General features: G+C 54.0%; 1 protein-coding gene across 1 annotated transcript in view; it reads left to right on the top strand.

Moving 5' to 3' along the window:
- The window catches only part of NIBAN2 (niban apoptosis regulator 2), a 48937-nt gene that overhangs the window by 7626 nt on the left and 15608 nt on the right, over window positions 1-25703 (top strand). The window contains exon 2 of the mRNA XM_019728629.3: window positions 20910-21040. Coding sequence (XP_019584188.2) covers window positions 20910-21040 — 131 coding nt within the window. The remainder of the gene's footprint in view (window positions 1-20909; window positions 21041-25703) is intronic.

Raw genomic sequence — 25703 nt, forward strand, 5'->3', positions numbered from 1 at the left:
ATGGCGGTGGGGCACAGTCTGGGGACAGTGTGTGGGGGGCATTTGGAATAACTAGGCCTCCGTGATGGTGGTGCGCGAGGTTGGGGAGGTCTGATATCTTTTCTTCTTGGCCTTATGGGGCGGATGGACCCCATAGGTATCAAGGCAGCCAGTGACCCTGCAGCCTCTGCTCCCATTCCTGTAATGACAGGAGACTCACTCCCTTCCTAAGCGCCTCTGAGTATGAGAACCTCCTGCCCTTCAAAGGGGCGGAGTGGGAAGAGGGCTGGACCTGGATTCTGAAGACCTGGTTTTGAGATCCTGTCTCTGCTGCCCTGTTGTTTGACAGGTGCCTTCCCTTTTCTGGGTCTCAGGTTCCTCATCTGGAAAGTGGGCATAATAGTCGCGCAGACCTGCTAGTTTGTGAGGGAGCAATGAGATGCTGTGGGTAGATCTCTTTGCATTTAAGAAAGCATTGGCTCCTATTGTCATTAGCTATCACTGTTGTGTAAAGTCCATGATAGGAGCCTGGCCACGGGAGCCCCTCCTTTCAGGGAGGTCAAAACTGTGGGCGTGGCCCAGGGCACCAGGTACAGGGTCCATGTGCGGGGGTGGGGCTCCAGTCAGTGACTGGGTTTCATGAGGAGCAGAGGAAGAATGAATTGTGGTTTGCAAAGTATGAACCCCAGTTTCCCACTTACACATCTGTGGCCAAGCCAGCTAAAGCTACTGTCCATCCTCCCCACATTCCAGGCAGAACAGAGCTATTTGTGTCCAGCTGAGTTTTTTAAGATAGAATCTTCTAGAAGAGGAGTCCTTTGGGCAGGAAACTATCCTCTTGTGTTCCACTCACCTCAAATCCACCCCCCCTTCCAGTAGCCATTTATGGATGCTAGCTAAAGGTGAGAGTCCCAGTGCTGGTGCCAGGTGACTTTTGGTAAGCCCTTCTTCCTCTCTGGCCTCACTTTATCTTTCTGTGCAATGGGCACAGTCTCTAGTGTCCTTCTGGCTCTGACCTCTTGGGAGCCTGTGGACCTTGGGTTGCGTTGAAGGCACAGTGCAGGTACCGAGAAAATATTTATTGCATGATACCATCTTGCTGTGTGAAAGGAAGAGCTGTCTTGTGTGGGGCCTGAGGGCCTGAGCAGGGTGGTGGGGATGAAGCAGTGACACGAGCTCGTGGGACTTATACCAGCCAAGAAGCTCCATCAAACTGGAAGCAATGTGGTTTGTGTTGCAAAGACAGTGGATCCTTATGTTTCACAAAGCACATGTTGGCTTTAAACCCTTGGTCAGCCCAACTCAAGAGTCAGTGAGTCCAACCTTGACTGGGAGGCAGTGCCAGTGAGACACCCCCACCCCCACCCCCGGTGGCCGTGGGCAAGGCACTCTCCTTGGAGCCTCAGCTGTCAGTAAAATGGGAAGGGGATCCCTGCCTCTGGTGTGTGTGAAGATTCTGAGAGGCAGTTGTTCATGGCACAGGGAAGGTGCTCAGTAAGTGGCAATTCCATTTTAGCTCCATTCTGGGAGGAGTTAGGGACTTAAGGGGTGATGGGACATCCAAAGGGGAAGTGAGCTGGCAATTGCACTTGTATTTCACTTTTTGCTTTCTCTTTTTTTGTTTGTTTTTTTGGGAATGTTTGGGGAAGGGGTTGGGAGAAAAGAGAACAGAGCGTAAGCTTTGGGGAGCCTGCAGCCAGCTAGCCGTGCGGAAGGTGGAAGGTTTGCTCAGTTCTGCTCTGGCCACATCTCCTCCTTGGTGAGTTTGGAGCTTGTGGGATGGGCAGTGGCTGCTTTTCTTTTTTTCTGGTCCAGACCCTTCTTTCTCCTAGCCAGTCAGGACCCTTTGCGGTCATCTAACAGATCCCCTCCATTTCATTCCTGAGTAAACTGAGGCCCAGGAAGAGGAGAGGACATACCCAGGGTCCCAGAGGCTTAGATCAGGGCCAAAAACCCAGGGCCGCCATTGAAGCATGAAGCCCTTTCCATTCTTGTGTCCCCTCTTCCACCATGGACGGCCTTAGATAGCAAAGACTGGTCAGGGAAGGAATGAGTGGCTGCGAAGGTTATAATTCTGAGAACTGAGTAAACAAACAAACCCTCCATGAAAGTGAGAGAGAAGAGGCCCTGTGCCTGCCTCACAGATAGGCCTGTGTCTGAGGAGACAGCCCAGGCCTGTCGGTGCGCAGACAGTGAGGTGTTATAGAAGGTTAAAAAAAGCCAAAGCTACAGCCCCCGCCCACCCCCACTCCCATATTTAATGCTTCCAGGAAAAGGGGAGGGGGGAAGAGGCAGGGCCTGACCCCCTAGTGTTACCACTGCTCAGCTCTCCAGGCTCAGCTCAGTGCAGTGACAGCTCACGGTGACTTTTGTCAAGGGGCCTCAGTTCTCTGTCTCTAAAATGGGGAGGATCCTGTCTCTCAAGGAGGTGGCGAGTGTGGGGGACGATTTGAGCCGAGTGGTTGAACACAGGAGCCCTTTCTTTCTCCCTGACCCGAGGCCAGCCCGACTGCAGAATCTCTTCACTTCTTTGAGGCCAGAGGCGTGGCCCCTCTCTCCCAGCAGAAGGGTTACTTTCTCAGTGACCTGAGAGTCGGCCTGCTCCTAGGAGACCAAGCCTCCAAGCCAAGTCAGGCTGCAGCAGGCCGCCCAGCTCAGCTTTCCTGTTTTCCTGTTGAGATTGTGGCAGAATCTGAGAGGAGCTGCTTCTGGGGCCTGCCCCACTGGTTGGGGGCTGGGCTGCTGATCTGGCTGGCAGCCCCCAGGGTGGACCAGCAGACTTCCTGTGTGATTAGGGGCAGAGCCCCTTCCCTCCCCTCCCCTCCCCTCTTCTTGAGAGCCCTGTGTGGCTTCTGAGAGTCCGGCTCTGTGGATGGGAGCTCTGTCCAGCCTCCATTCTAGGCCTCAGTTTCCCAGGGTTCAATGAAGAAGTTGGATGAGAGCCTCTGGGAAGCCCTGTGGGTCAAGTTAGGGACCCCGAAAGGCCCTGTGGGTTCATGGCCCAGCCCCTGCAGAAAGGAGTACTCTTTGATGGATTCCACCCCAGGCAGGCTGGGTCGGGGCCCCTCTCGGCGCTCCTTCTGTGGTTGTGGTTGTAATTCTTCTCTGATATGAATACCACGAGGGCTCGGTCATCGTGGGCTCCCCTGAGGTGGACAGTGTGGCCTTGTGGGTCAGAGCTTGTTCAGCAGCTACAAGCCAGGTGCCCCTGGGACAGTCACTCTGGCTCTTTGCTGTAAAATGGGGATGATGATAATACTTCACTGGGTTGTAAAGTTTAAATTGTATTATGTGATGAATGAATTACATTTCTGTACTTAACGTAGTGCTGGACACAGGAAATGCTCAATAATCAATAGCTATCATTAACACTGGTTTAAACGGTTTTAATTCCTTAGCGGTGAATGAATGAATGAATGTCATTGCAGGATTTACGTTACATTTACTGTAGCATTTAGGCACCCTGAAGCTACTGTGTTTCCCCGAAAATAAGACCTAGCTGGACCAACAGCTCTAATGCGTCTTTTGGAGCAAAAATTAATATAAGATCCGGTCAGCAAAAATTAATATAAGACCCGGTCTTATTTTACTATAAGACCAGGTGTTATATTAATTTTTGCTCCAAAAGACGCATTAGAGCTGTTGGTCCAGCTAGGTCTTATTTTCGGGGAAACACGGTATTTGGATGAAGGGTCTGGTGGGAGGCAAAGTGTGCATCAGGGGGTAGAAGGGGGGTGCAGATGCAGGCGGGGGGTTGCAGATGCAGGCGGCTGCAGAGCCTTGGCTGGTTCTGACTTCCCCTCTTCCTCCTAGAAGGAGCGGTTTGGGCCCCACCATGTCTGAGACCGCAGGCACGGAGCTCCTGCAGCACATGTGGCTTCCTTCCTCCTGGCCATATTCTTCCCAGTCTGACTCATCGGCTGTAAGCCCTTTATTCTTGTCCTTGAGCCCTGAGGAGGTGGCCAGAGAATCAGGGGCCTAGGGATTCGCTCTGGGTCTGACCCACCCCCTGGCTCTCCCCCCAAAACCCTCCCCATGGTTCCCCAGCCTCTGCAGCATCACATGCTGGGCCTCCAGGACTGAACCCCTGGTGTGACAGGCAGGGGACCCGGTACCTGGGTCCTGGTGCCCCCACAGACTCACTGTGTGTCAGGCACAGGGGCACACTTGTCTGAGGGCCCTACTATGTGTTTGGCACTCAAACAAGACTTGCCCAGGCCCTGCCTGTGTAGAATTCAAGGAGAGATGCATCGAACAATAGTTATTGGTTATTAATTAAATAACTATCAGAGGGCAAATCGTTTGTGATGAAATGACCAGCCTCCTTGAGAGCTCACATTTGTGGGCCCTGCACCAGGCCCGTGCGAACACATTCCCTGGGATTGTCACAGCAATGCCTGTTATTTGCCCTCCTGTCACAGATGAGGAAACAGGCTCCTGGTGGCCAAGGGACTTGCCAGGATCCTCTGAGTGGGTGGGAGAGCGGGCCCAAGTCCCTTCCCTCTTGGTGCCTCAGTTCCTTGTCGGGTAAAATACCCATCTGAGAGGAGAGCTCTTGATGGAGGCCAGGTCCTGCTGCTGGCCCCACACGTGGCCTGGGACGTCATTCCTCGGCCGTTTCAGGACCACGAGCACAGCCTGTGGGGCTGCATAATCACAGTGCCAGACTGGATGTACTGTAGTCCCTGAAAGCCTTTCTTTGTGTATCCTAAGGCGAAAATATGGGTTACAGAGGCACCGGGACTCAGGCATTGGGTCTTTCTAAAGGCTGGGTAGGAAATGGATGCCCAAGGAGGGTGGGCCTCCGAAGCCCCACCACCAGTGGGAGCACCAGCAGAAAGGCGGCTCAAAGCCCCTGGTGAAAGCTCCCCGCCATTCCACTCGGGGAATTTACCTGAATGTGGCCGAATGGTTACATTACCTTACAGCATTGGTTAAAACGGGAAAAAAGGAGGGTGGGTGGAGCAATGTCAACCAGTAGGTCATGTTCAATGGCATAATATGTAGCCAGTAAGGTGAAGATACAGCTCTGTATGTCTGCGAGTATATATATCTGTACAGGTGCAGAAAAAATACAGAAGGAAATTCGTTAAAATATTAATAGAGATTTTTTTTTTTTTTTTTTTTTTTTTTTTTTTTAGGGATGGTAGGGTAATGGATTATTAAAATTTTTTTCATTCTTGGTTTCTTTTTCATGGTAAATATATTAAATTTAAAAAATAGTCCTATTGACCATATTTTGGGGGAAATTTTGATTCTTCTGACTCCAGAATCTGAGCCACCCTGGTCTGAGTGGAGTCCTGCGGGGATTGCAAAGCACAGGGCATGCTTGGGAAAGAGGGAGAAAGCAGAGAAGATTCTGGAAGGTGGAGTGTTTGAGTTGAGTCTTAAAGGACAGGATGGATTTTGGCCACCAGAGTTGGGGTACAGGTAGGTGGAGGGAGTGGCTTTAGCGCAGCCTAGACTCTAGTGGCAGGATGGTGTAGTAGGCCGGGTCTCTTGGCAGCAAGCTCTGACCTCCCTCTTAGACCTGCAGTGGCTCCCACCTGCTAGCATCCGCCAAAGGGCAGGTTCTCAGCCTCTGGAGGCTTGAACTTTCAACTTTGAGCTTCCTCAGCTGCCCCATTTGTGGCTGCTGTTGTTACATAAGCAATATTTAATGATCAATGAAAATTAGAAAATAAAGGTAAGTAATAGGACGAAGATGAAAATCGCCAGTAATCCTACCACCCAGAAGAGTGACTTTCAGGCCTTTCCCTGATGCATAACCAACAGTGGGTTGTGGGCATCTGCGTACATGGCATCCCCCTGCAGCATGTTGAATGGCTGTGGGGTATTTCATTATGTCCCAGCAGTCTGCGCTTCAACTTTCTCAGCCAGATCCTTCTCGATGGCCACTTGGGTTATTTCTGTTTTTCACTGTTGTAAACAGTACTCTGTGGGACAGTGATCATTTCTATGGCATTAATGTATTGATTCCACCGTTGTTTGAGAGCCTGCTCAGTGCCAGGTCGTGTGTGGGGCTGTGGGTGCCGGATGGGTGGGGAGGCAGCATGGTCCTTGCCCTCTAAGGGTCCTAGGCCAGGTGTAAGGTCATCTTTGGGAGCCCGGGGAGCAGCAGTAACCCAGACTTGGAGGCGAGGGAAGGCTTGCTGGAGGGCGGGATAGCTAGGTGAGACCTAAAAGGATGGAGAAGAGCAGGGTCATGGGTGGAGGGGCAGCTCTGCAGAGGCCCATTGTGGGGAACCAGAATTTCTCAGAAATTGGTGCTTTTGCCCTGGTTCTTGCTGGCCATGGCAGCAGCGCCCCCATACACACAACACATTGGTAGTTGTTTTTCAAAGTGCCGATACATTTGTCCCTTTGTGGGGCTGGGATCTCCTTCTAGTGGGGGACACAGAAGCAGGGTGATGTACCTGCCCCGGGTGAGAATCTGGCAGACCCAGGCCTCCAGCCTCTCGGCGTGGTCCCCCACCCACCACCTGTGCCAGCTGGAGGGGGCAGAGGAGGCTCAAGTACAGGGCCTGCTCAGCTCCAATTTCCAGGCCTTTTGCAGGTGCTGTATCGGTTGACAGAATCTGCCGGAAGAAGAAACTGAGGATTGGAGCTTAGGTGACAGTTTGGTTTGTGTGACAGGGTGGTGACCTTTTCTGCTGTTGATGTGTGACCTTGGGCTAGCCTGGCTGGCTCCAGACCGGGCACCACCTGTACAGGGAGCACCCTACTGGGATTGGAGAGCCCATGGTTAACACTGCCCCTGGGACAGGGGAAGGGTCTGTCTCCAGGCTTGAGCTGGCCTCTTCCTGTGTCTTAAGATGCCGGGGAGGTGCTAATTGAGGTGCTCAGATGTCATCTTACAATCAGGGACAAATATTTACGTGCTAGGTACTGTGCTCAGTGCCGGGGATATGTCATGAATGAGATAGACCGAGTCCTTGCCCTTGTGGACACTAAGCAGTTAATTATTGAGGCAAAGTTGTGCTTATAACCATGGGGGGCGGGTTCTGACCCATTGAATGGGGGGAGTGACTGTCACGGCCCGTGCAATTGGTACCCCAGGTTGACAGGTGAAATCTGGGGCAATGTGATAAAGCCTGAGTGGTGGCGCCCCTGGACCTGACCCTGTGATGCTGTATTGGGGAGGGAATGCCATCTTATGTCACAGTGGGAGGGCACCAGGGCCTTGTGTGTCCAGTGCAGTGGAGTCCAGCCCATTCATTGGACAGGAGACGGAGAGCCAGGAAGGGTGAGGGGCTTGCCCGAGCTCACCCACTGGAAGTCAGTGCCTGGACTTAGGGCCCTGCACTCCTAACCCTGCATCACCCACTGGAGTCTGTATTGGAATCTATGCATCGCTGCCAGGGGAGACAGTGAGCCCATTCCCACTCACCCTCAAGGGACCCCCTTCCTGGGAAGCAGACACAGGACTTGGGCCTGCTAGCTGAGAACAGAGTTTCCCATGGAGCACAGATGGGGGTTCATGCAGGCACCTGGAACAAGAAATGTGAGCCTGGTAGGGCGTCCAAGGGGATGAGTTCTGGTACCTCCCCTTCTGGCCCCCTCGGGAGCCCGAGGAGACCTGCAGCTGGTGACTCAGGGTGGAGCAGAGGGGCAGCCAACCGCAGGAGTCTTGTTATTTGAATAAACTTTCCATCTTCTATCTGCATAAAGCCTCACCATGCTGGGGGTCCCCGGCATTCCAGCCCTGGATTGGGTTTCCTCTGGCCCCGCAGCAAACACATGAGTGAATTTTCATATTGGCTCATCTTCCTCCCTTCCACCCCCCCTCAACCTCTCCGTCCCTGGCTTTAGAAGGCAGGAGTCCTCCTCCTGCCCCCACCTCACTTGCCTTCAGGACCTGGAGAGCCAGCACTGCAGGGGGTGGTGGTGGTGGTGGTGGTGGTGGTGGTGGTGGTGGTGGTGGTGGTGGTGTGTGTGCGCGCGCGCGCGCGCGCGCATGTGTAAGATGGGCAGGGGGAGTCTGGGTCCTCAGGCAGCTTAGGAAAAAGCCTGGACTCGGTGCAGAGGATGTTGACGTCAGAGGGCACTTGGCTAATGAAATGTGGGCATTTGTGTCTGTTTAGCCATTCTCTGTTAGGGTTGGGCCTCGGCAACTGGCATTTGTTAGTGATTGGTTCTTATTAGAACAGCAGCTGTCATTTAGCAGGCTCTTACCAATAGTCAGGCAGAGTGCCAGACACTTCTCACACATTGTCTTATTTAGTCCTCACAACAACACTGAGGTGGGTACTATTTTTCTCCCCGTATTATAGATAAAGAAAGTTAGGCTTGGGAAGTCATGGTCAGTAGCAGAGCCAAGTCTGCTGGTCCTAAAGTTTTTGTTTTTACTGTTAACCTCCTTCCTGGCACAGAATGTTCTCCACAGCCTCCTTGCCAGTTGGCCATCCATCCAGTCTCTGCCCGCACGCCTCCAGTGATGGGGCGCTCTCTACCTCGTAGGGTCACCTGTCCCACATTGGGCATCTGAGGTAGAAAGCCCTCTCTGGAGATCTGTCTGTCTTTGGTGGGTCACTTGAGAACAGGCTCCGGTTTGATTGGGGCATGGTTATGACTGGGTTTTTCCAGCATCTATTTTCCCAGGGAATTATCCAACTCTTTTGTTCGGGGAGAAGAGCTAAGTCCTCCCTCCTTTCTCTTAGCAGCCCCTACCTGGTACTCAGCCCTGTACAGCATCATCCATCAGATACTGAGCATGACTGAGCAAACTCGATGTTGAAACCGTGAAGGTATTTTCATTAGCACTCATCTGGATGTTTTAGTCAACGTGATAAGAACAAAAGAGACGTAGCCACACAAGATACCAGGAGAGCAAGACACACGCGGTCCTGCCCTCACGGAGTTCAAAGCACTCGTCATCCAGCCTCACCATAGCTTTGTTCATCCTGTGAGGCGACCCTGGGGAAGCGGAGGCTCAGAGAGACGAGGAACGCACCCACCTGCATTGCCACGGAGCAGAGGGGCTCTGGTCAGCTGAGGTGTGGTGGCGTGAGGTTTGCTGGGGTGTTTGCTTTCAGAATCTTCACTGGGGTTTCTCTCTCCACTTCCCCTTTCTGAGTAGTTAACCAAAAGGGGCCCAGAAAGATTGGACCCCAAGCATGTCACCTTCTCATCCCCTGAGTGGCCCGCTGAGGGGCCAGGTAGCTGCCATTCTAGTTGCTCTTTGCTGGTGCCCGTTTCTTGGCATGAAACATCCCAGAAAACTGACAGGTCCTCTGTGCCAATCCTGATGACAGTAACCGTCTGAGGGAGAAGTTATGTCCAGTGCACAGAGAACACTGAGGTTCAGAGGCGAGGCCACTGGGCCACTGAGCTGAGATCTGCTCTGTGTGTCCTGCTTCCAAGCCAGGGCTCTCTTTGGGGGCAGGAGGATGAGACAGCTGAGCAGGGTTGCACAGTGCAGGGTAGCTGGTCCTCCTGGGGCATCTGGCAGCTCGGGGGGTCTCCAGCTGCCTTTGACCTTCCCTTTGACCCTTTCTTCATGATTCCATTGGCCTGGGGTGTGACCTTGGCAATGTCAGGGCTTGGTATAGGATACCAGCCTTGGGAGCCCAACTTGAGACATGCTCCCAGGAGTGGAAGTGGTACCCTCCATGGCAGGCACAGCGCCAGGTTCCTGGGCGGGCTTAGGGGAGGTGTGGGTAGGCTGGTTCTGGCCCAGGTTGGGGACGCTGCATGGGGGCCTTGGCACCTCATCTCCACCCTTCCCAGCTTGGGTCTGTGCTCCCAGAGAGCAGGGATGCCTGGGTTTTGGGCTCCAGAACAAGCTGCCAACTGTAGGCTGTGGGCACGGGGCTGCTGCCAGGCAGGGAGGGAGGGGCAGGAGGAGATGAGAGGGCTTTTGTTTCCCTCTGTTTGTGTCAAGATGGGAATTGACTTCCTCCCTCTGAGGCCACCACAGAGGTGTAAAGGAAAGGGCAGCCCTGGGGTGGGCATGTCTTCAGTCTGCCCTTTTTCTTGGCGTTTCTCTGGGCCTGCACTTTAGCCACGTCCCTCCTTCCTCAGGCCTCAGCGCTCACTTTTCTCACCAGCCCTGGGTTGCTGAGCCGAGGTGACATGTTTGCTAACTGAGGGGAGCTTTAAAGGCAGCTTTGTGAGAAATCCCGTCCGGCTTCTGGCCCTCCGCCTTGCCCCAAAGCTGCCTTCGTGATGGGGAGGCCCAGCCAGACTCTGTCCTCCTCGGCCTCCTTCCGAGTCCCACGCAGCCTCCTGGACGGCCATTTTGGCGTCCAAAACTCGATGAGCTTCCACCCAGGCGTTGTTCACTCAGCACTTGTTTATCGAGCTCTGGCCTGGGCCAGGCATGAGCTGGGTGCTGGGCAAATGGTGGAACAAGGTCTCTGTCTGTGGGGAGCCGGGTCGACGGAGCCTTTCACAGTGACAGTAATTGTAGCTACAGAGAGTTCCAAGGAGAAGTGGGCACTGTGGTGTCCGAGGCTGAGGGGACAGGACATGTGGGGGAGGGATACCAAGGTGGTTTCGAGCCTGGGGAGGAGGAGGAGAAGGAGGAAAGGGGCGAGGGGATGGCTAGGCGGAGAGGGAGGGCTCTGGGAGAGCATTTCAGGCCAGAGCCGGTGTTCTTCTCTGAGTACCAAAAGCCCACTGACTTCTTTCTCTGCAGCTGCTCGCAGGAGCACGAGGCTGCGGGAGCTTGGCTGCTCCTTCCCCACTCCCCTAGCCTCGGTTTCCCATCTGTTCATGGAAAGCTTGGACTTGGTCTCAGAGGACCCTTCTCAGGCCCAGTGGCCTGTTATCAGACGGGGAGCTGCCCCTCAAGTGGGGAATGTCCCAGCAGTCGACTGAGTGCTCGTGAGTCACCCAGTACTCGTGAGTTTTCTCTGTGAATTGTACCGTTTAGGCACTGGGACAGGGCAGTGAACAAACGCCAGCTTGGCTTCCTGTTTCAATTTTGCTCTTACCTGTGTGCTGTTGGGCTCGCTTCTCTGAGCCTCAGGTTCCTCCTTTATAAAATGGGTTTAACAATAGATCTGGTGAGGGTTAAGTGAAATAGTGTTGACGGTGATGGTTAACACAGGGAGCTGCCTCTGTGCCTGGCACTGGGCTAAATGTTAGATGCATTAGCTCATGCCCCAGTTATTATTATAATTATATGCAAATGGACAGCTACAAAACACTGTGATGGAAGAGATGATGTTTGGGTAGGGCCTTGAAGTGTGACTAAGATTTTGAACTGTGGGAAAGAGGGGGAAGGCAGTTCCAGCCAGAGGGCACAGCCCAGTGATAGCATGGAGGTGGGAAGTATCTGAGACAGGCAGGAAATGGTTGGGTTGGGTGATGGGTCGGGGGGAGTGGGACTGACATCCTAGTGGAGCCTGGATCCGACTCAGTGTAAAGTGTTTGCAGGCAGGTCCCCTGTCAGCTACTGAGAATGTGGTGATGGATGAGTCCACCGTCTCCCCGGGCCATCGGAGGCCAGCGAGAGCCTTTACAAAGTGCTATGTGTGACTGTCTCCTGTCCTTTCCACAACCCTGGAGTCTGGGTTCAAGCCCCAGTTTGGAGTCCCTCTCCTCCACTTGACAGCTGGCTGGCCTGGGGCAACTCACTGGGCCTCGCAGCCTCTGTTTCCTCAATGGGGGTGATACCTATACCCACCTCCGGGGCTGTTGCCAGGGCTCAGTGTCCAAATTTGGTAAATGCCCTTGCAGAGTGCTAGGCCATGTGGGGAGCTGGGTGTCACCAGCCGGCATCGTGCCTTTCCAGCTGTGTGGCACTAGGCAGGTTCCTGAACTGCCCCATGCTTTCATTTCCTCCTCTGTCCACTGGGGTAATGACAGAACCTCCCTCCCCTGGGCCATTGTGATTGCCCACATAAGGTCCCTCGCACAGAGGTGGCATGCGATGAGGTGGCTGTCATTACTGGGCCTTGGTGTGCTGTGGGCTGCTGTATTTTATGGGGAGAGGTTTTTCCTGTTGATAACTGGCCCCCAGGAAGAGGTGACCCGGCAGAGGGCCCCTTTGGGGCACCTGAGGCCGGCAGGAAGGGAAATCTCGTGGGTGGCAACCACCTTCCCGAGGAAAAGGGACAGCATTGTGCACATTCTCTCATCCCTGAGACCCAGCCACAGCCCCTGGGTTGGGCATTAGCTTTTCTTTCTGCGGTGAGGAATCTCTGGGGTGTGTGTGGGGAGCTTTGTTGCTCAATGGGGGTGGTGTCTCTCCGCGGGGGGTGGCCCTGGCCCAGGATCACTGCCTCTGGCCTCTCACTCTGGGCTTCCTTCCCATTCTTACTATGTGCCGAGATTTGTCCCAGATGTGGTGGGTACTGCCAGGGGGAGTCAGACAGGGAACAGGCCTTTACGCACTGGGAGATCAACTGTGGGGGACTGTGGGAGTCCGTGGGGGGCACCCACCAACCTGGGGACTTCCTGGGGGAAGGGAGGGTGCCTTGGAGAGCTGAGGAATGAGCTCAGCAGAGGAGAGCGGCCTGTGCAGGACCCCCTGGCAAGGAAAGGCACACAGGGGCCTGTGGCATACTGAGATGCCCAAAGGCGTGGGAGCCGTGGAAGGTTTTTGAGCAGAGGTGATTTGGCGGGGATCAGGGGGACAAGAGGTAGAGATTCGGAGGCTATGGCAGGCATAACATGAGAGTGGCCTGGCTGGGGGACAGTGACTATTGGTATGGCCTGGGCTGAGCTGTGTGGGCTCCCCGTTAGGAAGTCCACTTCACCCTGACGTCCTTGTTCTGGGGAGCAGGGCGTGGAGGGCTTGGAGTCCTCTTGGGCCCAGAAGTGGGGTCGCAGGGACCTACTGTTGCCTTATAGATGCTCTGAGCACACCCCTTCTTCAGGGGAGACTTGTAGGGTGACCCGTGTCCTCTCTGGGTGCTCTTCCCCTTCTGGACGAGGACTGGCCTGTGGAGGTGCACTCAGGTGTCCGACCCCGTCCTGGGTTTGGTTCTGGAGAGTTCCAGCTGCTAGCTGAGACTCATAGGCGGGTTGCCTATCCCCTGCCCTGCTGGCCAATGGAGCCTGTCATTACCCACCTCCTCTGGGCTCCCCCCTGATTACAGGTCCTGAGCAGGAGCCGTGTCAGCCTTTCTGTCAGTCTTCCTGACGGTGGCCACCCACAGGGCCAGTGCTGTGTGGGGCCCCTGCCCCCAGAGACTGCCAGTCTGGAAGATGGGGGTGAGATGGATTTGCCCAAACTTTGGTTCCCTGTTAGACTCAGGCGGTTCTGGGTGCATGTCATTTACAAGCTGTATGTCCCTAGAGAAGTCACTTACCCTCTCTGAGTCTCAGTGTCCTCTACAAAGTGGGGACAACGAGTGAAGTCATGCGTGTAAACGTGTAGCACCACGCTGGGTACAGAGGAGCGGCTGATCACACAGCTGTTGCTGTTGTGTTAACACTGATCATAAGGGGAGTCAAGTGGAAAGGCCCTGGGCTAGGCACTGGGGCCAGGCGTGGGGACCCTGCCCTGTCAGGACATGCTGTGGGACTCCAGGAGAGTGTGGATACCTCTCTACACCTCAAGCTTTTCCTGCTTCCCCATGGTGATACTTTGGACAACTGTACGACACAGGGAAATAGAATCCCAGCCCCATTCTGTTGCTGCTGTTCCTTCAGCTCTGGGATGGGTGGGGTTGGTGTCACGGGCGGCCTCCCCCCCTTCCCCTCCCCGGCCCTGCTCTCCAGAGGTCTGGGAACCAGGCTGGCAGGTTCTGGGCCTGCCCCGCCCTACAGAGAGCTGCCTGCCTGGTTTCAGTCTGCAAATCTCTCAGCCCTGAAACTGGGCCGGGCCTGGTGGGTGAGGTGTGTCCTTAGAGCCCACTGGAGGGACTGGATGAGCCGGGATCAGGCCTGGCGCCGTGCCCTCCATTCGGGCCAAACCAGGGCTGGGACCAGTGTGAAGCCCCCGGGGTTGGCACAAGGCTGGTGCGATCTCAGCTAGAAATCTTCCTCTTCGTCCAGGTGCCTCACTGTCAGCATGGAGGGGGGTCCAGGGCCTGCGCTCAGATCCTGCCTCTGCCTCTCCCCAGTGAGAGACTTGAGAGGGGGTCTCAGTTCCCTGGGTCTCTGTCCTCTGGTCTGAAACGTTCCTCCGATTTGACACCCCCTGCCCCAGGGTTGAGTTCAGGATTTGGGGGAATGATACAGGTCAAAGGCTTAGCGCAGGTGTGGCATGTGGTGGGCTTTGGGAGGGCCTCCCAGGCTCTCCAAGGTATCCCCTTTCTAGGTCCGTTCTCCGAGGACTCCTGTGCTTCTTCCTCCCATTCGCAGCTCAGCAAGCCTCTTCTCCTCTCTGAGCCTCAGTTTCCCTATGTGCACAATGGGCCCAGTACCCCCCGCCCCCCGTTCTTGCTCAGCCTCTGCTATCTGAGAGCAGGAAGTAGCATGATCCTTAACATTGTCAGTTTGGAAAATCAGAGATTAGTGTTCTTCCGGCTGCTTTGGCTGCTGTTGGTTCTGGTGCGGGGGGTGGGTAGGATGGTGGTTCCTCTACCTCTGTTTCAAGGGCTTCTCCCTGGGTCAAAGGAACCTTGGACAAGAGGCACTTTATAAATGTCCCCATTAGTGACGTGCCTTCTCCTTCTCAGGGCATAGTGCTTTCTGCTCCTTAGCTTATAGATCGTCCTACAATCCAATCAGGTATATGCCGTTGTGCCATTTTGCAGAGGGGAGAATAGGCTCAGAGAGGGTAAGTGCCTTGGTTGAAGCCACACAGCTAGCAGGTGGCAGAGCTGGGACTTGAACCCAGAGCTCATGTGCCCAGAGAAGATGGTGCTCTGTAACCAGGTGGGGGTGGTACTGAATCCTGTCCTCCACCTACCCTCCCCCTGGTCGTTCTATCCAGCTTGGGGGGCTGTGGTCAGCTCCTACTCAGAACTGACTCACCAACAGCTCAAAGGAGGTGCTGAGGCCAGCACCCTGGTCAGTCCTTGGGGCCAGAATAACACTGATTAGATTGCCGTTGAGATTTCAGAACATTTTCGATCAGCTGAGCCAACAGGGACCCACCCACCCATTTTATAAGTAGAATTATTGAGGCCCAGAGAAGATGCTTAAGCAAGTACCCAGTAGGTATGAAGGTTCCCAGCCAGCTATGACAAGATGGGGGCTGGCAACCCCCGACTTCAGTTCTGGCTCTGACTGCGTGGCAAGCTTTGTGACCTTGGGAAAGTCACTTTGCTTCTCTAAACCTCAGTTTCCTCATCTGTAAAATGGGGACAGTAAATTCTGCTTTACCTACCTCGTGGGACCAAAGACTCAGCCATAAAGTATAAGGTTTTGGAAATTGTATTGTGCTGCAGCATGAGGCTGGGGGAGGAAGAGGCTTTGGTGTAAGACAAGGTTTGAAACCCACCTCTTTCCCTTCTAGGCTGTGTGTCTTTGAGTAAGTCACCGGGTCTCCCTATCTGTAAAGTGGGTGTAACAGTATTTTGGCATGAAGCGAGCTATTGAGCATGCATATGTTCTCAGAGGCAAGTACACCTGGTAAACTCTGGGAGTTCTGGGGGCAGAGTGAGGAGGACTGGCTGGTGAGAAGGCCCCTCTAGGTGACCCCTGGTGGTCCCAGAGGGTGCAGGCTTTGGAGACGGGGTTCCACATATCTGGGGGGCAGAACCATCCTAAGGCCCAGAGATCTGAGATACAAGAACCCTTACTCAACCAGCTCGCTGAAAGGCTTGACTCCAAAACAAACCGTGTGTGTGTGTTGTGTTGTGTTGTGTTGTGTTGTGTCGTGTTGTGTCGTGTTGTGTCGTGTCTCCCCCAGACCCCCACGTCCTGGGAAGTGGCCTCTTTGAAGCCGGATGGTATCTATTACCCTCGTACTACAGATGTGACGTGGAGATGGCAGCCTCAGTGGCACAGTGGTGGCCAGGCACAGATCTCATACCCAGGATTTGTGGGCTGCCTGCCCTCTTGCTAATGAAAGAATCAGGAGCCCACAGGTAGGCCCTTCCTGTGACAGCCCACGGAGGTGCCCAGTCGATTTTTGTTGACTGACAGAGTAAAATGACCTTTCGTGAGCCACTAATCTTTCTGAGCCTTGGTTCACACACCTGTAAAGTGGAGGGCCTTATTTACCTATATTTACCTCTGGGCCATTTGAAGAATCTGGGTGTGTGTGTTGGGCCCTGTGTCCTAGTGGCGGTGAGTTTACCTCCTAATTCTGTGGGACGTGTTGACAGAGGGGCACAAAAGGGGACAGCGATCGGCTCTGCGCACTAGAAGAGGCTGAAGATCATGCCAGGGGACCCCACCAAGGTCAGGTGGGAACCTGGGTACAGGGGTGCTCCTTGCACACACCTGGCCTGGCTTTCCTAGCCTCTCACCTTTGCCTGTGTGATTCCTGCCTTCGTGTGGGCTTTCCCTTTATCTGATCTTTGTTGAAGACTTATCCACCCATATCATTTTATGATTATCTTCCTGTGGTTTTTTTTTTAAGTCTTTATTGGAGTTTTTCAAACTATAAAAGTTACATCTGCTACTAAAAATTTTACTCTCTTACACATGTTATAAGCTGAGCACTGTTGTGATTAATAGTAACATTTAGGGAGGCCCTGAACCAAACACTTCACGTCCTGTCCTTGTCCTGCAGAGCACTGTGAATGGATTCTGTTGTACCCATTTTACAGATGAGAAACTCGAGGCTCTGAGAGAGCTAGGCAGCTGCAGGGCTGGGGTCTAGCAGAACTGGGATTCTGGCCCTTACCCTGTGCTCCTCATCAGGAGGCTGGAAGCCTGGGGCTGGAAGGCAGGCTCCCTCAGTCCCTCTTGTAACTTCTCCTCCAAGAGCACCTTGGGCTGAGTCAGTGCGAGGAGGGAGGGAGGATGGATGAGAAACTGTGGAAGGTAGGCGAGGCCGGCACACAGCCAGCATCTGGATTGCTACAGCTAGCCGGGGCTTCCCAGGTCCTGGGCCTTTGGAGATGGGGCCATAGCCGCTTCCGGTCTGCCCTCTGGGTGGAGGATGCCTTGTGGAGCCCTGTGGACAGTGGTCAGAGCCAGGATCAGGAGGGGGTCAGCAGGCTGCGGCTTGAACCCTGAGTGCCTCAGTCTGGCTGTGTGGCTTCAGATGAGCCCCTCATCCTCTCTGGCTCAGTCTCCTCCGGAGTGGTGAGCCTTGATCTTGGAGACCCCAGATCCATGGCATAGGTTGTCTCCAGAAGCTGTGGGAGGAAGTGGGAAGAGCTAGTGTGGGCAGGTGTGGAGAGGGGCACCTGAACCCTTGGGGACCACCCACAAACACCCAGGCCGGGATGCTGCAATGGGAATCCAAGTTGTAAAATCCCAGTGGATGGCCGCTGCTGGGAGGCAGGAAGTGGGAAAGTGGGGTGCTGAGTATCCTTTATAGGGAGGGGGCTGCCTGGACCGAGGCCCTGAGCTCAGCAGGCAGGAGCATTGAGGCGCGGCCCTCTCATGGAGGCCTACCCCAGGGCCGCACGCCTGCCCGGGTCTGCAGCATCTGGCCAGAGGGGGTCCCTGTTCAGGGCTGCTCTCCTGTAAGCCCTTCGTCCCTTGAGGGGGCTGGAGCCTCTCCTCCTGCCTCTCCGAGGTCCCTATGCCCCAACTCCTCATCCTCTGCCTTCCTGTGACTCTTCCTTTGTATGAAGCATGCGGCAGTTCCTCCCAAGTTGTCTTAGGACATCTCTCAAGAATGTGCTTGGGGCTACCTCTGCCAAGAAGCCACCCGCGGCCCTGTTCCCCCACAGTCTTCCCTTTCCAGCGCTCCTTTTACTGCCAAACTTAGGAGACTAGGGTCCTCAGCTCCCTGACACTGCCAGCCCTTTCCTTTTAGTCCTTAACCCCTCGGGGTTGCCATCGCCCCCAGCCCTCACCCAGCATGTCCTCTGTGGGGCCTGGGAAAGAGCGGGCACTCAGTCATGGTTTGGTGAGTGCACTCCCCCTCCCTGGGGACTGGCCTGCTCAAGGCCACAGGAGTTGAGTTAAGGGGATCCAGTGGTGATCAAAAGGGCACCAGGCCCACCTTCCTGGGGTTTGCAGTCAATCCTTAGATACTAGCACCCCTCTTTATCCCAATCCATTTGGCTCCCGAGTTGGGAGAGCAAGGCTGAGTAGTGAGAGACCCCACACTCTCCGATCTATTTGGTTCTGAAATTTTAGGTAGCAAAGGGTTTATCTAAAAACAGACCTCGAGCTGTACAGGTCTTGAATTTGGATAGCAAGGCCTGCCTGTAGTTGAAGTTGGGTGCAATCGGGGCGGAGTCGCTGCAGGGCTCATGGAGTGCGTCCTCTTTTCCTGCTCCTTTGAGTGAGGCCGCCCCACCCCCCAGAGGTCTGCCGGTATCCTGTCTGCCCCAGTCCTCCTGGCTTCCACACCCTGGTCCCACAGCCTCACTTGGATAACATGAGAGGTCCAGAATGAATTTCATCCTTGCCTCCCACCCTGCCTTGGCCCCTCTTAGCCTGGATATTACAGGTTTGTCAGCCGCATCTTTGCCTTCTGGCTCTGTCTGGGGCACCTCATTCTGCTTGTCACTTCCTCAGCCTCCACTGGCTTCCTCTTCAACCCACAGCCCCACCCAGTGTGGGCCTGAAGGATGCCTGTCCCTCGATGGGCCTTCACCTGGCTGGCCTTGCCCTTCCTGTCCTCCCCAGTCTAGCCCCGGGGGACTTCTAAACCCAGCCACGGCTGGCCTGCACTCGATGTCTGGCCTTCGCTGACCCGGCAGCTGACAGCATGCTGTGGGTCAGGCAGACCCCAGTGTGAGTGCTAACAGGCCAGCGGCTTCCTCCTGGACCTGGCTCCTCGAGGGTCAGGGCAGATTCTGGCCCTTCTGGAACTAATGCTCTGTCTGAGGCTGGGTGCGCCAGGGCTGGGTCAGGCCTCCCAGAGCAGAGCCGTGGTGGAGGACCCTCGAGATCGGAAGGCCCAAACCTGCTGGCTGGGATAGTACCCGTTGGGAGTCTGGCTGCTTGGGGCAGAGCTGGGACAAAACCCTGGGCTGAGGCTTCCTGGGCTGGCAGCGGAGAGCAGGCTCTCCAGTCCCGGCACCATGAGCCTCCTCATCCCTAAAATGGGAAAACAATAGAACTGACTCCCTAGGGTTTTCATGAAGGTTCTTTGGGATCATGCAAGTAAAACTTGCCCACCCACTGGCTTGGGTTAACAATCAGTGGTAACTACTATGATGATTACATGATGTACCAATAGTATTGTCATCTACGATCCGATTTTCTCTATTTGGCTCCAATTCATTATCCCATTACCTCCCCCCCGCCCCCCGCCCAATCTTGCCTCATGATTTTTCAAAACAATTCCCATGGTCTTTGAGAGAGTCCTGGTTGTTAATGGCTTTTAAAAAATAGACGTTCTAAGCAATTTCCGTATTTGTTCTCCCCTCCTCCCCACCCCCCTCCAAACAGAATATGGACAGACGTGACCTCATTCCAGGAAAGAGGAACACAGGCAAGGCCATGCCTGTGGGTAGTGGTCCATGGGTTGAGCTGCCTCCAGAGGGAGTGGGCCTGTTCAAGGCCCCAAGGGTGGGATGGGGTACATGCTTTTAGCCTTCCTCCCGGCCACCACATCCTGGCTACTACAAGCCTAGCTACACTGCCTGCTAGCTGTGTGACCTCATGCCAGTGGGTCTCAGTTTCCTCCTCTGTAAAATGGGGATAACACCAGTCCTACCTCACAGAGCTATTGAGAGGATGAAATGAAACGCTGTCCTAGCCAGGTACCTTCCGTACCCAGAGGCCAGCCATGGGAGTGACAGCATCAGGTCAGCCCCTTCTCCTTTGAGAAAGAACCAGGACTTTGAAACCTGGAATCCAAAACTGTTAGAGGTAGCAGGGCTTGTCCGTTATTGAATCCAGGCTTCTCAGTGTGCAGGGGAAACAGGCCCAGAGAGGGAGCAGTACAGTGGGCCGACCCGTGGTCGGGACGGACCGTAACTATTCAGCATCAGGAAGTCTCTCCCAAGGAGAAGGCCCCCTTGTCATGGGTCATGACCCTCGCTGGGCCTTAGTGTCCTCACCTGTGATTAGGGATGCTTAGCCAGTGCAAATACTGGGTGTCTAATGCGTGCTAGGCCTGCTCTGGAGGCCACGGTACTCAACCTTCTCTGTTCAGACACTGCTTTAGCGGAAGAGAATCAAACGGCCCGTGAAAGCAGAAAGGTTGTTTAACTTGGTAAATGAGTCCATTTCAGAATATTTATTTTTTATTGTGAAAGGAGTCATGCTTGTAAAATAATTCAAATGCTATAAAAGTGAATAAAGCAGAAAATGAAATGGACTCTGCTTTCCTCATTCCCACACGCAGAGGTCCCACTTTTAACAGTCTGGAGTGTGGCCTTTGGGACCTCTTCCCATAAGTCTCCAGGCATAAATAATTTATATGCATGAACAGGAATAACTTTAAATGAGATGATGTTCAGCATTTGGTTCTGTAACTTTCTTTTCTTTGTGTGACAGAATGTGGATACTTTCCCTTTGTTGATACATGTACTTATTGACCGCCCCCACCTCCATCTTCTTACTTCCGCTGTTAAAATTGTGCACACAGCTGCCAGTCACCCTCCACAAAGGCCGGCCCCATTGCCAACACCCCCAGCCCTGGGTTAAGTTGCCTGTTCCTTTATATCCTGGAGGGTCTGACCGGGGAATCTTGGTTCCTTTTGCATTTGGTCGATGACTGGTGACACCAAGTGTCTTTGCACTTGCCTGTTGGTTCCTCGTAATTTCTCTTTGGTGATTTCTCTGTCTAGGGTCATTGCCCATTTTCCTGTCTGGAGGTTCACCCAAGTGTGTGCAGGAAATGTACAACTCTGCCCAGAAATGCAAAGCGGACGAAAGCGCAGAGCTTGTGCAGTTTTTTTAAGCAGGAATTTGGGGCATTGTGGACGCCCCTCCCTGGGGCAGGGTTGCTGCATGTAAGTAACCATGACAACCTGACGGTCCTATTTGTCCTTCTGTTCCAGAGAGAACCGGAAAGATCCTGACGGAGTTCCTTCGTTTTTATGAGGACCAGTATGGTGTCGCCCTCTTCAACAGCATGCGCCATGAGATTGAGGGTACTGGGACACCACAGGCCCAGCTGCTCTGGCGAAAGGTGAGAGGTGCCCAGGGGGGCATAGGGCGGATCCTGGTCAGGCTCTGATGCCCACTCACCGTCATCTCCGGTGAGTGACTTCCTTCTCTGGGCCTCAGTTTCCCCCTGTTGCCATAATGGTCTCTAAGGGCTCCGCCCAGCTTCCGAATAGACAGATGACCCGGTGGTATTGTCGAGCCCCCTTTGTCACTGTGGGTGACTCCCCCGCCCCACTCCTTCGCTCCATCAGCAGAACTGGGGCCCTGGAGTCATCTTGACAGGCTCAAGTTCAAGCGCAGTTCCTCCTCCTATTAGTTGTGTGCCCGTGAGCAAATTACCTCACCTGGTGGAGCCTCAGTTTAACAGGATGAGCACACCTCCTGTACAGGGTGTCGTGAAAATTAAAGATGCGAGTCAGCTGGGTGCCTGGAGCAGGTAAGGTGCTTGGAGAGCGCTGGCTGCCACTGTCGTCATCAGTGGCCTCGTCATTATCCCGTTGTTAGTAGTGGGATGATGTTTGCCCAGTAAACATTTGCACAGTGAGGAACTGGAAGCCCCCTGGCCCTGGCCTGGGGATCCACATGGGCTGAAGGAGGCAGGCAAAGCCTCCTGGGAAGGGGACCCTGTGATGACTGGCCCTAGAGGACGTGAGGGAATGTTAGGAGCACAGGCAGAGCTCTGAGTGCCAGGCTGGAAGCTGCCTGTACCGGGTCTGAACACTTGGGGTGACAGGCCAGGCCTTGATCCTCTGGGAGTGGTGCAGGGGGCTCCGTGTTAGCCCAGGAAAGCCCTATTTGCGGGTACCGCACGTCTCTGGGCAGGGGTCATTTTCTTTCAGTGATCTTCACCCTCTGCCCCCTGGATGGCCAGGCAGGTGGCAGAAGGTGGGGTGATGAGGAAAAGGGGCTCCAGACCCATCTCCTCTGCAGGCGGCCTGGCCCTGGAATGGCCGAACAGCAGCCAGAGTTTACTTACTCTTGGCTGGCCAGTGGCCCCTGAGCAGTGCCCACCAACTTCCCTCTGGGGAACCCAGCTGGCTGAGCTGCTCCCTCTGGAAGTGGGGTGAGAGCCAGGTCAGCCAGGCAACCCCAGTGCCTGGCGCTCAGGTCATTAGTGGCTGAATTCCATGGCGGGTAGGCGGCACAATTGCCCTTGGTCACCTTGCCACGCCCTCCCACGGTTCTGTTGGCTTCCTCCAGGCTGCCCCGGTCAGCCAGTGCTCAGGCTTCAGGGGCTGGGGCCAGTGCCATAGAGGAGGGACTGAGGCTGGAACCCCGTGGTGTGGTGGGAAAGAACTCAGGGGGACCTGGGTTCAAATCCTCTCAGTTCATTCAACCTCCAAGGCTCAGTCTCCTCATCTGACAAATGGGTCCCTGCTGCCTAAGGCTTCAGTGAAAGGATAAATGGTGTGCAGTTGGGGAGCAGATGGGATTACTAAGGGGGCGTGAGTCCCAACCTGCTGGGCAACCTTAGACAAGTGGCTTTACTTTCTCTGTCTGTGAAATGATATTCAGAGAGAAGAGTCGTCGTGGGCCAGGGGGTCAGAGTAGCTTTGTGGAGCGGGTGGGGATTTCATGGAGCTTTGGCATGGGGGGCAGATGAAGGGTAGATGGACGGGTATGGGGTCACAGGGGAGGTGGCAGAGCAGACAGAAAAGGCTGAGAAGGCCTCACACTGGGATTTTTATTTTATTCCACTCCCACCCTCCCCCAAAATCAAGTAACTGAAAATGTGCCTATTTACCTTGAGACCAAAGGGGCAGGAGCTGGCGCCACTTGACCTGGTGGCTTCGAGAATTTATTACCCTTTGATATCTTCTCAGCTGGAGGCGTTAGCTCAGAGGGGTGGGAGAGGGTTGATGAGACGCGGGATTACCCTGAGGGAGAGACAGGCGGCCCCTAGTCGGACACACTGACTGTGTCAGGTCAGGTGATGGCAGACGGGAGACAGAGAGTCAACAGCCCTTTACACAGTCAAGTGAGCACTATGAAGGAGATGACAGGGTGAGCTGTGACAGTGAGGGCCTGACATCCTCTCAGGGCTCACAAGGGTTTCCTGAAAGGTCATCTCAGCTGAGGCTCTTGTGGGAGAAGAAGTATCAGACCAAGGCGATGGCATGTGCAAAGGCTCGGAGCTGAGCCTTTAAATGGCCCAGGATGGTTGAGACGGGACGAGAGCTGGGTTTCAGATTTCTGCCTCAAGCCTCAGCTCACTTGGGGTGGAGGGTAGGGCTGTGTGTCAGATGCTCTCAAAGCATCACATAGCCCTCTGATTTTTGGACCCCCAAACTACTGGTCCCCTGGTGTCATGACAGCCTCCCCACCTCCTAACAACAGAGGGCAGAGGTACATGGAGATGTGGCCTGGCCTGGGTGTCTGGCAGGTGCACACATGTGTGATAGGAAAGGAGGCCTTGGGCTCAACCCAGGTTGAACTGTTTCGAGTGGGCAGAACTGGAATTGCCCCCGTTTTTTGAAAGAAATGTCACAGGGAGCCAGGTCCCAATAACACAAGACAAGTGAGGGCCAGTGACTACACTAAGCTTTTACTCTGCATGAAAAATGCCTTTGACATTCAAAGGGTACGTATTCATTGTAGGAAAATAGAATTAACATGTAAGTAAGACGAGTAAAATGAAATCACCCACAATCCCTGAAAAGCTGGGATTTTTGGTCTCATCTTGCCACTCAGGAAACTGGCCGTCCTGGTAGTAATATAATAATGGAAATAATAAAAATAACCATCACCATAATATTAATTGTTTTTATTAGGAACAATAATAAAAAAGGAATAATGCAATAAAAATAGCAATAGTTGTAATAAAAACATAAATAATAATAAAAATAGCAGGTGTTTTGTGTGGGCACGCTTCATCCAGCTGGCACAACTCCGCTGTCTGAGGGACTATGATTCTGTCCTCATCACAGCTGTGGATGCTGAGGCTTGGAGAGGTGGAGTCATTTGTCCAGGTTCCCCTGGTGTAGGCAGTGGCGCTGGGGCTGAAACCCGGGGTCTGTGCTCCAGCCATCACCACCCACTGAAGAGTCCCACCGTGGCATTGGAGAGCTTTTCAGAGTCCAAAATATTTTGCCTGGGCTGTCGGTTGTGTTTTGTTTCCTGCAGGCCTTCTAATGGAAACATAACTCTGCCATTTGAAAGTCTTAAAAATAAAACCCAAACCCACAACCAACCACCCATTACTGGCTGCTCAGGAACTGGGGGTGGACTTGGGGCTGGGGTTCCGAGCCTGACTGGGCCTGGGAGGGCTGCCTGGGTGGTCAGCTGTGCCCTGAGTACAGCCTCCCACTGGCCCTGAGGCAGGCTTCCATCCTACGCAAAGGCCTGGGGGATTGAGGGTCTTAGCAGGGTGTCAGGACAGCTATATCTGCACTCTTTCTAGAAGGCCTGGGGATTCAAAGAAGAGCTAGGCATTGAGAGGTGGGTTGAGAGTAGGTCCTGGTCTAAATATAGACCACTCAAGAGCAGCTTTGTGACTTGGGCAAAACCCACTGTGTGTGTGTGTGTGTGTGGGGGGGACCATTTTCTTTTCCTGTAAATATTTTTATCCCTGGGTAGGAAGCAGGCTATGGGGGTCCTATTGTCTGAGTACAATGGGCCCTCATTTTCCAAGAATGTTTTGGCATTTCCCCTTGAAGAGTAGCGGGGAGGTTGCTGGGCAGAGGGGGCTGCGTGTGAAGAGCCAGGCCTGGGAGTGGGGGGTGGCTGCTCTCATCTGACCCCCCAAAACACAACGCGGAAGCTAGGAAGGATTAGGCACCATTAACATAGTGCTTTCTCCCATTATGGCATGATACATGTTTCTTTTCGCAAAAGACGCCATATTTGTTGTAGAACAGATAGAAGCTGCTGAGAAAGCGAGGAGCCCTGGACTCTCCGAGCTCTGCTCCTCCACGAGTGAGCTGTGTCTCCTTTCCTGAAATTTCCCGGTACTGATCTGTCGGGAAGCACTCTCTCAGGATGGCCACTTCCCCCGCCCCCTCCACCCCTGAGAAGTCAGTCGTGGAGCTGGGAGACTCGCCCAGGCTGAGGAATCCTGCCTGGTCGTGGTGGCTCCGGGTATTGTGTGCTGTGCACACTGCCTGCCAGGTCCTGACTGCCTGCGTGACCTTTTTAAGTGTTATCTCACGGAATCCTCGAGATACCTAGATGAAGTCGGGGCTGTCACTGTCCCCATTTCACTGAGGCTCAAAGAGGTGATAGGACCGGCCCGGAGTCACACTGAGTCAGAGGTGGAGTCAAAGCCAGGGCTTTGCAGGGACGTCTGGGTGTTCCCGCTGCTCACACTGGTCACCCGTCTGCCAGGATGCTGGTCGAACATGGAACCCTCAGACAAATAAATGAGAAACAAAAACTCATAGACACAGATAATAGTTTAGTGGTTACCAGAGGGTAAGGGGGGTGGGGGGTGGGAGATGAGGGTAAGGGGGATCAAATATATGGTGATGGAAGGAGAACTGACTCTGGGTGGTGAACATACAATGGGATTTATAAATGATGTAATACAGAATTGTACACCTAAAATCTATGTAATTTTACTAACAATTGTCACCCCAATAAATAAAAAAACCCAACAACAATAAAAAAACCATGGAACCCCCCAGGCTGAGGCCCCCTCCACCCCCACCCAGAATCATGGAGGCCATCCTGTCAGTTGTCAGAGCTGA

This window comes from Rhinolophus sinicus, chromosome 16 (genome assembly GCF_057876585.1).
Source record: "Rhinolophus sinicus isolate RSI-liver-muscle chromosome 16, RSI-T2T, whole genome shotgun sequence".
Taxonomy (NCBI): domain Eukaryota; kingdom Metazoa; phylum Chordata; class Mammalia; order Chiroptera; family Rhinolophidae; genus Rhinolophus; species Rhinolophus sinicus.